The 16,382-nt window shown below is 40.9% G+C and overlaps 1 protein-coding gene across 1 annotated transcript in view; it reads left to right on the top strand.

Annotated features, from left to right (window-relative positions):
• Positions 1 to 16,382, top strand: part of slit3 (slit homolog 3) — a 171,812-nt gene that overhangs the window by 2,012 nt on the left and 153,418 nt on the right. The window contains exons 2-4 of the mRNA XM_079631727.1: positions 7,362 to 7,433; positions 10,189 to 10,260; positions 13,074 to 13,145. Of these exons, the coding sequence (XP_079487853.1) occupies positions 7,362 to 7,433; positions 10,189 to 10,260; positions 13,074 to 13,145 (216 nt within the window). The remainder of the gene's footprint in view (positions 1 to 7,361; positions 7,434 to 10,188; positions 10,261 to 13,073; positions 13,146 to 16,382) is intronic.

Below are 16,382 nucleotides of genomic sequence, written 5' to 3'. Positions count from 1 at the left end.
CCCTGTTTCCACCTGCGGCACTTCTGTCATGATAAGCCGTGACAGTTCTTTAAATATCATAACCATCTGTTATAATATAATATTTCGGGTTTTTTTTTATTTGATAGGAAAGGAAAGGCATCCAGTCTGTTCAACAGCCAGAGGTCTGGTTGAACCTTCCAACCTTTAACCTCTAAAGGTCTTTTCAGTGGAATTTTTCATGTGGAGAGAAAAATAAATAAAGGTCATGACCTGCGGTATATTGGATTTGTTTTAAAATATACCATGTCAGGTTGCGTCTTGCTTAAACTAGAGACAGATGTAAGTCATTCACGGTGTGCAAAGTATTTTTTTTAATGACTTTGCATATTCTTATAGTATGATTTTATTAATTGAAAACCAAGCAAATCATCCACACTTCGGCATCTGTAACATACATGTAGCAGTTTTAAGGACTGCTCAAAGTCCAGGAGGACACGTCTCCATGTCTCCTGGGTACGATTAACACGCCACCAGGTTTCCCAGAGCACCCTGCAGTGTTGATTTAACTGTAATGACTGCACCTCTGCCCTAAGCAAGGCCTAGTTACCCACAATTCCAGAGTTCAGGCACATTTCCCTCTAATAAATGTGCATTTATTTGAAAGGCTTTTCTCTCTTTGACAGCTCATATGATTTTGTGCTCATTAGTAGCTCCTGTCGCAACTGTAATATCCCCTTTCAGTCACTCTCACACACACACACACACACACACACACACTCTCTCGCTCTTTCACTCTTTCATCTCTCTCGCTTTAATTTGCACCAGTTACGCACACACTTAGTAGCGTTTAATAGCAAATTCTCTCCGCCGGAGTCTTAGGCCCTCTCGCAGTTAACACTTCAGGAACAATGTGGCACTTTGTGGCTGGCGTAGTGTGTTTGGTCTGCTGGATCAGGAGAGAGAATAGCAGCATTCCCTTCCTCTCATCACACTCGGGGTCTCTTAATGAAGTTTCGGTGTGAAACCGCCAACTCCTGCTTTCCCAACTGGTAGCTCCACCCTAGATCGCATATCCGTTTATCAGCATTTGCTTATGCTGCATGTCAGTTTTTTCTTTTATTATCGCAGTGAGTCAGTCAGCGGGATAGTGTGTGTGTTTGTTGTGTTGGTGTTGGAGCGAGTCAGGAGGTGGGTTTGTGGTCTCCGGTGCCCTGCTGACCTCAGTGGGCATATGAGGAGCATATGTGAAGTCTCTCGCTCGGTGAGCGTTCACACACTGCAGCCTGCCAGACAGCTGCTGGCACTGATTGTGGGCAAAGACTCAAGGGAACGATTCACCACCCAACCTTTATGTTTTCATGTACGGAAAATATTTAATGTGCCTCATTTCAGGCAGTGCATCAAAGCTTAATGCTGTCTTTGGTGAGTCTGGGAGCCAGCAGACCCCTTGTCACAAACGTCTCGAAGAGGTCACTCCGAATGTCCCGGACTCAGAAGTCTGTGAATCTTCCAAGCTTGTGTCATGGAAGGCTGGATTTGATATTGTGCACGCCTCCGGGCCATTTCGGGTTTACGAGGGCTCTTGTTTTGCGGGCTTTGTCACCAAAGCAACACAAGGGCTTCGTAATTCTCATCAGCACATCTTGTTAGTTATAGCTTAGTGTAGCTAGAAGTGACAGTGTTTATCCTAAGCTAACAAATATGAATAAAACCGTGTGTGGTTTTATGATTTTGTTACTGTGATGTAAGTTTCACAGACTCAAACACTGGGTTGCAGCTAGCAACCAGTAAACAAAAGAATCAAACCAGAATTTCGGAATGATTTGATCAGGATTTTATAGGCTTTTGGTGCGCAGAAAGAAAGCGGATGTGACTCTAATCAAGTGTTGGGGAGGAAAAGTAGTTCTGCCATTAGCTGAATTTTCAGAAGTGTAACAACTTTTGTAGTAAAAAGCTCAGACAAATAGTGATGTAGTGTGACATTTATTTGAGTCCCTACACATTTTACACCCGGTTTGCTCCATGTAGTATTTAGTTTAACTGTATGTTTATTGCTGTTAATTGATATAATATATATATATTATCTGATTTGCAGGGTTTGACATTAACACCCGCCAACCCGCCACATTCATGTGGATTTCAGCAGTGCCAGCAAAGCCACCTCAGTTCTAAATTGAGTTCGTTTTCGCTGCTTATTGGGCTTAAAAAGTCAAATACACACACACAAATACAAATACACAAATAATGTCAAGATACCGGTTTTGGCAAATATTCTCATAAACACAGTCAGTTATGTTTTAAGTGAACGTAAACAGTTGAGAAAGAAAACGCATGTGTAACAGTGCTTCAGGTCTTAAAGTGACAGCAGCCTAATATACCTGCTGAGATAATATAAAAAAAATATCCATATGGCAGTTTTTTCTCATGGTATCAATGTCAAAATTGTGGCTAGTAACTTTGGAAAACCACTAGCCACAGTGGCTGGTGAGCAAAACAGTTAATGTCAAGCCCTAGTGATATATGTCCAAAATATATTGTCTTTCACATAGATTCACATTCACAGGAGTTTGCTATATTTCATTTGTGGCTTGTGGTGAGCTACTTTAGCATAGGAAGTAACGACTTCAAAAGTCCCCTGCTTAACATCAGTTACGATGGGAGAAAAACAACAGCCTTTTTTGGAGAAATGTATACAGGCAACACTGGAAATAGAGCCAAATAAAGCCAAATAAATAAACCCGTGGTGGCCTGGCACAGAGACTTTTGTTAGATATGGGGACAGTCGTTGAGACCCTCAGTTTTGACTGCTGTTCCTGGTAATGACGTCTTTGGAAAGATGGTGGGCTTGGAGGGGGGGGGGGGGTATCCTTGGTTACCCCTGGAGTCCAAGATGAGACTTGTGTTATTGATGAGCCTTTTGTAGCCTGGCTGTCATATTGACTTTCACACAGAAGTGTTGAAGATGCCCTTGTCACCTCTCAGCCAAGCGTTACTCTAGTAATTTAAGAACTCATATACTGTGAAAGAACACCAGGCCGTCTGCGCTATTAGCTGTCAGGGTTTGAAAATAAACCATCCAGGGGGCAAACGTTCAAAAACGGAATATGAAATAATTCATTTTTGTCCGCTCTGCTTAGTGTGAAGTGAGAGTCCTTCAGTGGAGAGTGCATCCAGACATGGCTGTAATGAAAATATTTACTGAATGAAACTCTTCCGGAGATGGAAACTGCCAACATTGTGCATAAACAATGCAGAGGAATTCAAAGACGCATTGGCTTCTTCATTTTCACTGCCTTCATCCTGAAACCCAAGTGATGAGTTGGCCTTTATCCCCATGGAAAGACAGTCCAACCCCCAAATCCAATATGTCCTAAGACAAATTGTCCAAAGTCAATAAACAATCATCACTAGTCATGCTAGGTAATCAGGAATAGGAGATACTATTTTTTGGTTTTGACTGCTAACATGCAGAGATTTGCCTGTAAAAAAAAAGAAAAAGTTATAGTATAGTATATGGAACCTTGTGACGGTTTCAAGGAATATGGAACCGTCAAGAGCTTTTTAGGCGGTAGTAATATGTCAGGAGGTGCACTTTAGGAATTCTGGGACAGGACTGCATGTGTCCAGTGGAGATGTGTGGTAGCCACATGGCTGCTGACTGCATGGCTCATGGGAGATGAAAGAGCGGTAATAACCCCCCCCCCCCCCCCCCCCCCCCCCCATAACATTTCAGCGAAGAACGTCCAGACAAACTGGGAAAAGGAAAGTGCTCTGTTATGGGAGAGTGAGGAGGAGGTAATGAGGCATCTATCTGTTTGAAATGCACAAAATAATTACACGCTGGTACATGAAAGTTAATAAAATATCCCTATCTGTGTCTATCCTTTAGCATCTGCTTTCTAATTTTCAGTGTCACATGGATGCCTTTGTGAATTACTTCAGTGAAGGAGAAATGTTAATTAATACAGTCATTTAATAAAGAGATAATAGGTTGCAGAAATTCAAGTGTTCTTCCATTGACAGTTATGACAGTGAACTTGTTAATTAAAATTCACAGGACAAGCATAATCTCGTGTGGTCTTTATCTGTGCTTATCTCAAGGCGTTTAGTTGTAATTAATCAATAGACATGAGAAACATAATTTGTTCTTTTGATGTATCGTCTATCTGTTCTGCTAATAACTTGTGCATCTTATGAGGAGAATATTAATGTGTTAGTATTGATAAGTGGGACCCTATAAGACATCTAAGGCGTCCAAACCAGAGGTCCAAGAGGAAAAACTCATTTAAGATTCCAAACAGCGATGAGAAGCAGCATTCAAGAGGAAATGGAGCATACCTATCAGCTTTTGAGGACTAGACTAGCGTGGCTTTGAGGAAAATAGCAGCAGATTATGACAGGAAACACATTGAGAGGCAGGGTATCATATGGGAACAGGGGGAAAAAAAACTTTTGTTTTCATGCACATTTTTCTTGTGCGACTTTGAGGTCTTAGGGTACCTTGGTCGCCTGGGGTGTTGCAATTGCATCCCGAGTCCCGACACAGTCAAAATAACCTCCAGCCAAAATCGCAAAGATTCTTCTCTTTGTCCGGTTTCGTTCTGAAAAGGACATCTTACCAGAGTGGTCTGCCGGCTTATGACCTGGACGAGTCGGGTTGAGTGGTCTAACGGCATGTGTGGGCGGGGTAGGACCCCCGAGGGGGGGTGCATTGTTAGAGCAGAACACCTGCCGTTTGAATGGGCACCTTATCCCCTCAACAAATTAAAACAAACAATAGCCAGTAGGGGGCTGCCATATCTGTGAACTCCACCTTGTCAGTGTGACCGGAGGTTTGATTGAGTATCTAGAGGAAGTAGGACTTAGTTTGCTCCCCAGGCTGTTAACACGTACTGTAAAAAAAAAAACTGACACGGTGAGGATTGAAGTGAAGGATCGGGAGAGGAGGAAATGTTATTAGTGGGATTACATTGCAAGCAGGTGAGAGGATACGAGATGAGAAAACTACAGAAGGGAGAGCTACTTGGAGATTAGGACGTGAAAACAGAAAGAGAGTGACGTGGAGAGACTGGGAATTTGTGGGAACAGTGTATGTAGAGGATTATTGAGAAGTTAAGAAAATCAAGGAAACATGATGCATTAAGATTTTGGAGTTCAACTCAGATACTGTGAATAATGTACATATCTTTTTTTAAATGCAATTTAAAGGAATGGGGACTAAAATGTGAACAGGTCCATTGAGTCAGAGGGAAATCTCAACACAGCCGATCAGTCATTAACTATTTGCAAATAAATATGCAGTCTTTAATATACAATATCTTCATATGCAAATAGAGCTCAACATTTAGATCATATTCAGTGCTGTTCAAAAGTTTGGGGTTGGCAAGTTTCTAAAATGTTTTTGAAAGAAGTCTCTTATGCTCACCAAGGCTGCATTTATTTGACTAAAAATACAGTAAAATCAGTAATATTGTAAAATATTATTCTATTTGAATATAGTTTAAAACGTAATTTAATCCTAAATTATGGCAGTCATTGCTCCAGTCTTCAGTGTCACATGATCCTTCAGAAATCATTTGAATATGCTGATTTGATGCTTAAGAAACATTTCTTATTATTATCAATGTTGAAAACATTTGTGCTGCTTTATATTTTTTGTGGAAACTCTGATACTTTTCAGTAATATTTGATGAAAGTTCAAAAGAACATCACTTAGCCTACAGTACTTGAAAAAGGCTACAGTATATAAACATCTTTACTGTGATGTTTGCTCAATTCAGTATATGTCCTTGCTGAATAAATAATATTTCTTTAAGAAAAACAATCATACTGAACTTTCGAATGGTAATCTACCTCAAGAACGATGATAATCTTCAACTCTGTTAAGTGAAATAAGCTCTTTACATTACCACACACAACAGAACACGATTAAAAAACGACAACAGGATAAATAAAGTCAGCAAACAGTAAAGCAATAATCCTATTACAGTAATCACATCATTTATTTATGCTGCAGTGCATGCTGGGAACTCTCAAACTCTTAACATGCATAATTAGCAGTTGTTTACACAACTCTAAGACAGTTGGGACAATTTTTGTGGGAACATTTTTCCTTAAAACATTTTTTTTAAATTAGATAATTTACATGTCTTTATCTTTATGCTGAAAAGCAAGTGTGAAATATTCTGTCATGTTTGGTTTTCAAAGCAGATGAGGGCCTTGTTTCTAAACCAAGTGTGCTGCCTTTTTCTACATGCATTTGATGCCCAAAAATGCTGCCGCCATCTAGAAGAGGATCATGTTATGGACTCCATGGTCTGTAAATGGCCTGTCCCCTGTAATATGTTTCCTATATGGCTCATATTAGTCTGCTTGATGTGCGTTTTGTGGTTCTGGGGGAATCTTTTGAAATCCAATATGCCTTTAAATCAGATTTATAAATGTTTATGTATATTATGAGAAGCACACTGAGACGGCCTGATGTTAGTGTGTAAGTGTATGCGTGTGTCATCATATGTCACTGTATATTTCTCAACGGTAATCTTTTCAGTGTGGCGGAGCTCGAGTAAACAGCGTCCCACAGAGGAAGTCAGTTCGTATCCATAGGCATGTATACTCATTTCAGTAAATGTATACAATTTTAGACACGCTTGAAACAACTGATAAAATAACAGTCTGGGAAAAGTATAAGATATTGACTAGAGTGGAAAAATACTTAGTTTGGTAATATATAATTCACTCAGATGCAAGAAGAGACGTTTTCCAAACAAAAATGTTTCCATGCAATCTGTCTCTCTCAAGCAGTTTATTCCCACATTTCATTCGCTTTGCTTACATACAGAACAAAATATCATTCCTCTGCCATTTTTCTGAGCCTTTAGTTATCTGTTTTCTGCATGGAAAAGAAAAAGCAGATAAACGTATTGAAAGAAAATAATTGCTTTGTATACAGTTATTGTACAGACACGACAGAACAGAAAAGGGCAGGTGTGTACGCTAACGTGATCCCGAGCCATGTGCGTCGTGTGTGTGTGTGTGTGGGAACGTTTAGAGTCGAGGCAGTACAATAGCAGCATGCTGAAAGTGAGTCGCCTCCAGCGCAGTGAATGCGAGGCAGAGTGGCGGAGCTGATGTCGGCCTCTCAGACTCAGTAACCCGCAGCATGGCACTAATGCTCGCTGGCAGACGCCAGCTTTGAACAGCGTTGCCCCGCGGGCATCTGGTGCGAGTCGGGGCCGTTGAGGCTCTGCCAGGGAGCCTCTGTATTTAAATTCTCTGTTTACTGACTCTGCTGTGAGCTGCTACTTGAAAAATCATGTTTGAAAGCATAAGTGAAATAAAAAGCTTTTAACTTTTTTTTTCATCCCCTCTCCCTTCCCCCTCCTTTTTTCTCTTTCCAGGGATCTGGACAGGAATAACATCACCCGGATCACCAAAGTGGACTTCTCTGGCCTCAAGAACCTACGCGTGCTGTAAGATGTCACTCTGTATCTTTCACTCTTATGGTTAATCCTTCCTTTAACTCCCAAGTGCCCCTCCTCTTCCGTGTTGTCTTTACAGTCAAAGCCATCAAAGGTTTCGAGGCTGAAAGCCGGGAGGATTACGGCACAAGTCATAATAAAACAAACTGACATTTAAGCTGAGTAAATTCGACACGTTTAACATGACCCTTTGACTGAACCTCGCATGAAGTCATTGCCTTAGATGCAGTCAATCTTCAAGCGTGTTCTTGAGTTTGAAGAATATGTAACAATATATTCCATACCAGAAACGCGAAAAATTACGGGACGGCTGCTAGTAGAGGCGCAGGTCAGTCGTGATCTAGCGAGTTGGGTTCCTGTAGAGAAAGTGTTCTTGCAGCTTAATGACTGTAATCATGTATTTCTCCGTGCTGTTTTCTTCCTGAATGAGAGCCCATAAAAAGAGAGGAATGGAGATAAAAATAAACAAGTGGAAAAAAAAGAGGAGTAAAATAAACGCCCAAGAGAGCAGTCGTAAGCAGAGGCAGTGGCTGGCGGCCTGCACAAAGGCAGTTTAAGGTGGTTTGAGATTAACAGCCATGCCATGCCCCAAAAGCAGCCTCTCCATGGGACCCGTGAACAGCCTCGGCACCCCCTTATCTCTCTGGAAGACTTGCACCGTATGATAGCGCAGGACAAGCCTCCAATCTCATCTATGCACTCTTCATGCGCGACATTCACCCTGTGACATATTATTTTCCCACGTGAAAGTCCTCTGAGAAGTGTTAGCTGCACTATGATTTATTCTTAAAAAAAAAAGATTATTTAAAAATACTGTACAAATATCAGAATTATAAATTTTTTAGATATCAAACGTTTTTTTGGGGTTCTCTCCACATGACATTTTATAACCTGAACTAACCTTGCCTTGTCATAATTTCGCCAAATTATCTGATATTTTAAAGTCATCATGAAACAAGGTTGCGATAGTCTTCTGAATGAATGACAAAGATCTATCTATTGCAGCTTTGTTAATAATAACACTACAAGCAAGCAAACAGTTGATGGGCGACACTTACATGACAAATACATGAGCAGATAGGTATTCGTATTCAAGTACGGGCACAGGGTCGAGTAGTGATGGGTGAGTTCGAAACACTGCTTAATGAAGCTACGAAACTTTTGCGAATCTTTTGTTTTAAATCAGTGGTGTTAAATGAGGTGATTTGCAATGTATATTATGAGTATTTTTTTGTCCTTTGATGCATGTAAACATATTGTAAGAGACCTCTTACAATATTAGGAAAATTAGGAACCTTTAAAATAGCATAAGAGGGGCAATTAGACTTTCCCACTCGAAATTCCTCAGAGAAGTGCCAGCTGCACTGCAAATTGTCCTTTGATATCATTTGTCTTGTTTTTTCCCCAAATGAGTCTACATGTTGGTTACACCATTTGACTTATTTGATTATGAAGTAAATTGTTCATAATAAATGAACAATAGTTAAGTTTTGAAATTTATGATTGACCTTACCTTGGGTCATAGATCGTTTCCATTCTAAAGTCTTCAGGGAAGCGCCATCTGCACTGACCTGAGTCCTGCCTATAAACCAGCACTTGGTTAATGCTTAAGGCAAGAATAACAAAGACTATTCCAGTAATACCATGTGTCTTGCTTCACCCTTTCAATTGAGAGGTCTTCTATTCTCCTTGTCAGCCCCTGTGAAAGCATAGGTGTTTGCCTGTGTCTCATATGTTTCCATGCAAAACTTCAAAACATTTCTATAAAGATGAGAAAGACAAAGAACAGAAACAGGGAGAGATGCTGAAAAATGAAGAAAAAAACTGTTATTATTCTTCAGCGCACACCAAAACCCATCTGGTCAGGATCGAAAGGGATTACGTTTAATGCCAATACATAAACCATGTTGGGGTTGATCCCCTTTTTGTAAGAATGAGGCAGATTGTTACTCAGACTTAGATTTATGTTAGACGCAGACTATATGATATGTTTGTTATCAGCAAAGAATGCAATTATTGCGAAGAAATCAATTTAGGCTCGCCCTGATCGCTTGTGTTTTTGGCCTCGGCGCGCTGGATCGTGCCTTAAAGCTGCGGTATTCATAAAAAGGCCTTAGCCAAGTGTCTCATCTTTTCCTGACAGAATGATTTGACAAAACATGGATTATGGCTGTAAAAACAGTTGCGTGTCTAAACATTTTCTTTAAAAACATCATTCATAAGCCCAGAAAGCAGAAGTCCACTTTAGAGACACTTTAGGATGTCTTTTGCTTCGGGGGATTGTCTCTCTTTTGGGGGGATTGCTTGTATTATCCGGTGCCGAATATAATTTAGTGGCTGTGTGCGTTCTATGCGTGTGTCTGCGTGTTAGTTCTAATTCAAAGAGACTCAAATATAAACAAGAAATAGCCATGGAGATGTGCTGTCTTTGTAATGCATCTGGAAAATTTTAAGGGCCTTGAAATGACAAAGACTTCAGAGTAGAGGAGAGATCTGAAACTATCCTCCGGAACATTGTCACAGGCATGCTGGACACGAATGAGGGTCTGCTGAGGCAACCGCACACTTCATAAAATCAGAGAAAAATCTGCTCTGGTTTTCATGAGAAAAAGGCAGTTTGCTTATCACTGTTGTGAAGTCTAGTCTTTCAACTGTCATTTCAATCACTCTGGGAGGCTAATCAATGTCAGTTGAAGTTGAATCGCTGGAGTTGATTGGATAATGAAGTTCTTTTTTCCCCCCACAGACATCTGGAGAACAATCAAATAAGTGTGATCGAAAGAGGAGCATTTCAGGAACTCCGACAGCTTGAGAGAATGTAAGTATAAAAATAGAGGAAATGATTGAACTCACATGCTGTCATGATACATATTCCACATGTTTCTGTATGTGTGTTTTGGACAAAATAATTTGTAGCTGTTTATGAGCAACACATTGACCTTGTCGGTTTTAATCTGAAACATCTTCACAAACGCGAAAGGAACTTTGAGAATTTGGAGGTGACCTCCATAACTTTCCTTTTTTAAGTCCAGTGGGGTTTACGTGCTTCTTTGCCCCCTGACATCTGGAGCGCAGCCATTTGCTCTTTTCTGGTGAGAATCTTAACACTTGCCAGTGAAATTGACCATTGGGTCAGACCAAACATGCTAGCTATTACTGCAGTTGGACAAGGTCAAAGAATGTCTGGACCGTTGGCTTGCCTGTGTTAGCATCCTTGAGTTTGTTTATGTGTGAATGTCTCTGTGCGTTTCATTCCTTGTAAATGTTTGCACGGGTCTGTCTGTGTTTAACCGAGTCTGTTGGCAGCTGCCGCCACGTGTTAGAGATGAACGTACGTCAAAATCAGCAACCATCACGAAGAGAACCGACGTTTGTCAGTCTGTTTACCACCTCTGAAGAATCGGTCTCTGTGGTGGTTTTGTGGGTCTGGTTTATCTGGGTCTTAAGAAGTGCATTCCTCAATGTATCACTCGTATTTGGAATTTCACAGCATTTAACTCAATGGCCCACTCTCGGCGGCGAGACGGCCAGTGTGACCACATGCATTCCCTCCATCTGACACTCGAGTGTGACTTTTTGTTGTTGTTGTTGTTGTAACCCAGCAGACATATAAATAGCTTGACCCCACTATGAGAGCAAGTGCTTTAGAATCACTGATACAGAAAGAACAGACAGGTTTTCATGCAGCATGTTGTGACTTTGGTGCTAAAAAATAGATAAAGTTTATAATCCGTGGTTTAACAAGGGTCAAGTTTTGAGGTAACCACTCCCATTGATCCCCAAGCTAAGGTCAATGACAAATAAGAGTATCCACGATAAAGAAAATTAATCTTTTAAAAGTCTCATTCTCATTTGAAACACGTGCCAAGTTCTTAGAAATGTACTCTTTGTATTTCATGTTTGTTTCATATGGTTAAAAAAAGTAAACTTTTTATTTACTGCATTTATCTCCGTAACGGTCAGAAAATAAACATATTTTTACATAATTTTTAAGATTTCTTATTTTATGATGTTATGTGTGTAACCATGAAGTGAAAAAGTAACATATTTGACTTACACCTTTAATACATGTGAGTCTACACATCTTTTTTAAAACTCTACCGTTCAAAGGTTTGGGGTTTGTCATTTTAGTTTTTATGTGTTTGAAAGTTTCTTGCTCACCAAGGCTGCATTTATTTGATCAAAAATTGTAGACATGCTTAAAGACATGCTCGTCATACAACATGTACGTTAAAGTACTTGAATTTGTGAATTGCAATTTTAATGTATTTTTAAATACCGTAAATTGATAGAATTCTACAGTAGTCACTATCCCACAGATTTGTGTAGCACAATTGTAAGATACCATACAAGTCAGACAGAATGATGGTTGCTGTGAATTTGTCTGTAGTTGAGGCTCACTAAGGTCGTGTGTCCACCAAAGCGTTTTTTTTTTTCCAGAGGCTAGCATATTTTTACAATTAACACCATAGGAGCACCACGTTTTTTAAAACTCCAGCAACGTGACAAGGAGTTGAGCGTCTATTTCACACTGAGCTCTGAGCGCTGTGCTTTTTTTTTACCGGTCGCAGAGAGTTGAAGAATGTTCACCTATGGGGAAAACGCAACGCTCATCACTGTCCATTTTTTTCCAGCCGTCCAAACACCTTGGAGGAGGGGCGGGACGAATACCACACCGACCAACCGCCACATTTTGCTTGTACAAAGGACGAAACAAGACCCAACGCAAATACTTTACATCAACATTTTTATATAGAAACAATACATCTGTGAAATGAGATACTAGTAACACTTCTGCGGATATCATAGCAAGCAAAGCAGCTCAACTGAAAAACAAAAACGCTGCAGTGCCGAAGCGCTCGTAAGCGCCCACAGCTAGGCGTTTGCAGCAGTGCCTGGCATTTTCAGCTAGCTAAAAACGCTTTGGTGGACACACGGTCTAAGAGAAAGTCAACTCTTCGCTTGTAGAATGAGTCTACTTGAAGACTACAGCAAGAACCCAAGTCATAGAGGTTGTAGATTCTCAAAAAGAAAAAAGAAAAAGTAATGTTCCTCCTCCACATACCTTTGGTTTGCTCCATGACCCTGCATCCTATCATCAAAACCCATACTCCCGCGATAAGGGTCATACCAAATCCCACAGTCCGTCTGGCCAGGCTCATGTGAGTGATAATAGCCTTTAAAGAGCACTACTGGAGATAACCTAGACCTTATTCAGAGGAAGTACATTTATTTCCCATCAGCCCCTGCACAGATGTGACTCCTGACCTCAGGATGTAGCTATTGGCCTGTCGTGATGTTGCTCGTCCTGATAGCAATGCTGACCCGGCTTGTTTCTTCAATCAGATTGATGGATTGGTCTGTCTGTGTGTCGTTTGTGTTTGCCTTGTTGTCTCATCCATCTAGGTATTCAGATGCCTGCATGTCGATGTGCAAGTCAAACAACCTTTCCGTCTTTGTTTGGTTTTCGCTTTCTCTTTTTGCCTTGGATAATCTAACTACACAAACACATACCCACTGATCTGTGCTCTGCATAAGGTCATTCTCACAGTGTCTTACGTTTCGTTTCTTACCTCCTGACGTTTTGACCACACTAACTCTTGCCCTTCCCCTGTCCTCTCTTCCTCACAGCCGCCTGAACCGGAACCGGCTGCAGGTCCTGCCGGAGCTGCTGTTCCAATCCACACCCAAGTTGGGCCGCCTGTAAGTCATCGCTTCCCTTTGATATCCGTGCCTGGAAAAGCTTGCGGTCAAACTTCCCACTGTTTGAATTTTGATCATTGTACTGGAAAGGATCTTGCTTAAATATTTGACTTTCCCAAACACTGTTTAAAGGATGCTGTCAGTGCAGGGATATTCTGTGTTATTCCTTCAGCCCATCCAGATGTGATTCTTTCAGATGGACCAGGAGTCCCAGCCAAGCTTAATGTGACACAACCTCTCCCCGTGCTCTTTATGGAGAGGAGAAGGTGTGCTGGAGGGAGTATTTTTCTTGGATAAACGACATTCTTATTCTGAATATTTTCCTGCTCTGCTTTGAATCAGGGACATGTTTTGGCTTAGCAGTCGGGAAATACTTCATTTATGAATTTACAGTCGTCAATGAAACTAGCGCGATCAGGTCAGGCCCGTGCCGGAGCAGAGGTTAAGCTTTACAAGTGTTTATTTGAAGCCGATTGTGACACGGTAGTCACTCTAGAGCACCATTAAGTTCTGCGAGCAGCTTTGTGTTTCTCAAATGTTTCCATGAGGCAGAGAAGATTAGATTGGTTGGCCCTAATGCTGGCATTTGAAGCTTTTTATGTAATAGTTTCCCTGGTTTGAAATATTACAACACACGAGTGTCTTTGCTCGTCATTCACAAGCTACTACATTTGCTGATATACTGTATGACACATGGTTGGTCACAGCAGTCAAGACTACAAATCTTTATTACAGCCAACTCATAGAACATGCATTTTATAGCTTGATATTAAAAGGCATTATGGGGACTAGCATTGGAAATTACTGTCTAATTTCCACACCGATTCCTGCATTTTCATGGAAGAATATGCCAGTGTTAATGTTCTGACTGATACCAACAAACTAATAACTATTTTATAATCGATCATGGCTGATAACAATAATAAAATGAAGTTTGTCTACATAAAAATAGAATGATAAAGATAAATATATCTTGCATGTTCAGTTTCATGAAAACATGAATGCATTATTGATATTACAAATATTAATTTGAAACTTGTCTGTCCACTGAGGAACTGTCAGTGGACTTAGGACATATTATTCTCCTTTCCAACAGCAAATCTAAAGTACAGCATGTTTGCTCCCTCTTGTTTTAACATTTGCTAAATGTAAACCGGAGTACGCCTAATGAAAGTTGTTTAGGGCGGGAGCGGTTTATGGCAGGGCTTGTAACCTTGCCTTGTCAGGGTTCGTTACGCTGGTTGATGTTAGTGCGATATGAACGGCCTCACCCGTAACCTTCCCATTAAAAAACCTCAAGCCCGGCCAGCTGGGGAAAGCAAGCCGACCGTGTCGCACGCGGGAAGGGTTAGGCGGAGCGAGGCTGGGGCCGACCGTGGCCAGCAGGACTGGGAACACTGACAGGGGTCAGGGAAAGGTAAGGAGCAAGTTTTAACGCTGAGTAAGACTGAGGACGGAGTGGAATGAAATGGGAGTAGAGGGCGTTGCGGATGAATAAGGAAGGGAAAAGAGAGGATGGTAGCCGTTGGCCGGCGAAGACAGAGAAAGACCGGTCTGTGGGTCGTGGGGGAAAAGCCCTGCAGAGACGTGTGCGGTAATGACTGCCGGAGGCCATTTGTGGTCAGCACTCTCTGCAGCCTGGAAAAATTGTGGTTACAGTTACAGATTTCACTGTGTGGACTCAGAAATGTACCTCATACTCAATGCAAGCGTTCTTATACACTCTATCCGGGGGTTTGGTCAGGTTTCTAGATGTTCTTCCACCCTTGCCCTGTTCTTAGAAGGCTAGATCTTTCTGTCTAGCCGTTGAAGCCGAATGAAAAGCGAATGACGAATTAGAAGGCAGTCCCGAACATGCCTGCTCCTATTTATTAACGGTGCAGCTAAATGGGCCCCTATATTAACTTCAGTTCCTGTTCTGAGACAGGCCTCTGCGCTGGTAATGTAGGATATTTCGGTCAGTGATACCCATGAGACTCAGTCACTCCCTGCCATTACCCAAAGCTCAGGTTGCATGTGATTGGTGCATTAAGAGGAATAGGAAAGCAGAATGCATCATCTTGTCTTATGTCCCCTTCCCCTCAGCCAATTTTAAACTTTCCCTCTTTAATCTTCCGGGTACAATTATCCCAGCAGAGGCGAGCAGTTAACCAGCATGAAATGACCACCAAACAGCGGCGATGGCCTTTTCATAACTACATAGATTGATTGAATCTCGAGTTTGCCTGATTGGAGTGTCGAGGTTGGATTTTACCCTCCCTAGTTTTTGCGTCACAAAGTACGTCTTTTGTTTTTCTCCTTTCCCTGACAGGTTTATGTTCCTTTTGAGCATTTGTTTTCTTTTATTTATCAGAAACAAGTCGCTCTCCCACACATCAAGTTTTCTCCCCGCGTGTTTTGGTGGGGGTTTGGACTCAGTCTTGCAAACACAAACCATCTTTCAGCTACAGACTGAATCTCAAACATGACTCCTGAAGTCTGCAGCCTCTCTGAAGCCATTTAGCTCATTGGTTCCTTTAATGAGCTCTCCATAGCATGATTTAAAATAATTGCAGTTTTTTTTTGCAAAGTGTACTGTGCTTTTAAAGCCTTGTAATGACATTTTATGGCACAGTTAAGTGATTGGTTAATGACTTATTTACACTGGACTCTGCAGCGCTACCTTAGAAGATCATTCTAAACCTGTATAATATTCTTTCTCTTGTGGATCACAAAAGGAGATTTTTTTTTGTAGAACGCGCTAGTTGCACTTGTAAAGAATGAACCATAAAAAAATGGTTATTTTTTTTTAAACCATAAAAAGTCAGCGAAACAGCATAAAAGGACAATATGCGCTATATTCAAACTCTGCCGTAGTCAGCTTTGTGTGACAAACCAATTGAAATGTATTCACTAAAAATCGTTCCATTCCATTGCTGTTAACTGTTGAGTCCTAAAACTAAATAATGTTTTGACAGTTTGACCATAGTTTGACAAACTCACTGACTGAATGGTTCGGTTTTGGAACGTGAACTGATTCTTTGAAAAGATATTAATAAAAAATGGTGTCCTTAAATCACTATTTCTCTCATGAAATCTCTTAAATGCTCATGAATCGAGAGCAAGGATGTAGTTTCAGTATGTTCTTCCTCATAACTATTGTATGTCTTTAGAAGACTGGAAATATAGTACATTATTTTGTCATTTTGGAGCTTAACAGTCCCAGCCCTCATTCACTTTCATTATAATGACTGGCCA

This window comes from Phoxinus phoxinus, assembly GCF_949152265.1.
Source record: "Phoxinus phoxinus genome assembly, chromosome: 12".
NCBI classification, from domain to species: Eukaryota; Metazoa; Chordata; class Actinopteri; order Cypriniformes; family Leuciscidae; genus Phoxinus; species Phoxinus phoxinus.
The sequence above is the reverse complement of the archived record's forward strand: the minus strand, read 5'-3'. Positions and strand labels throughout refer to the sequence as shown.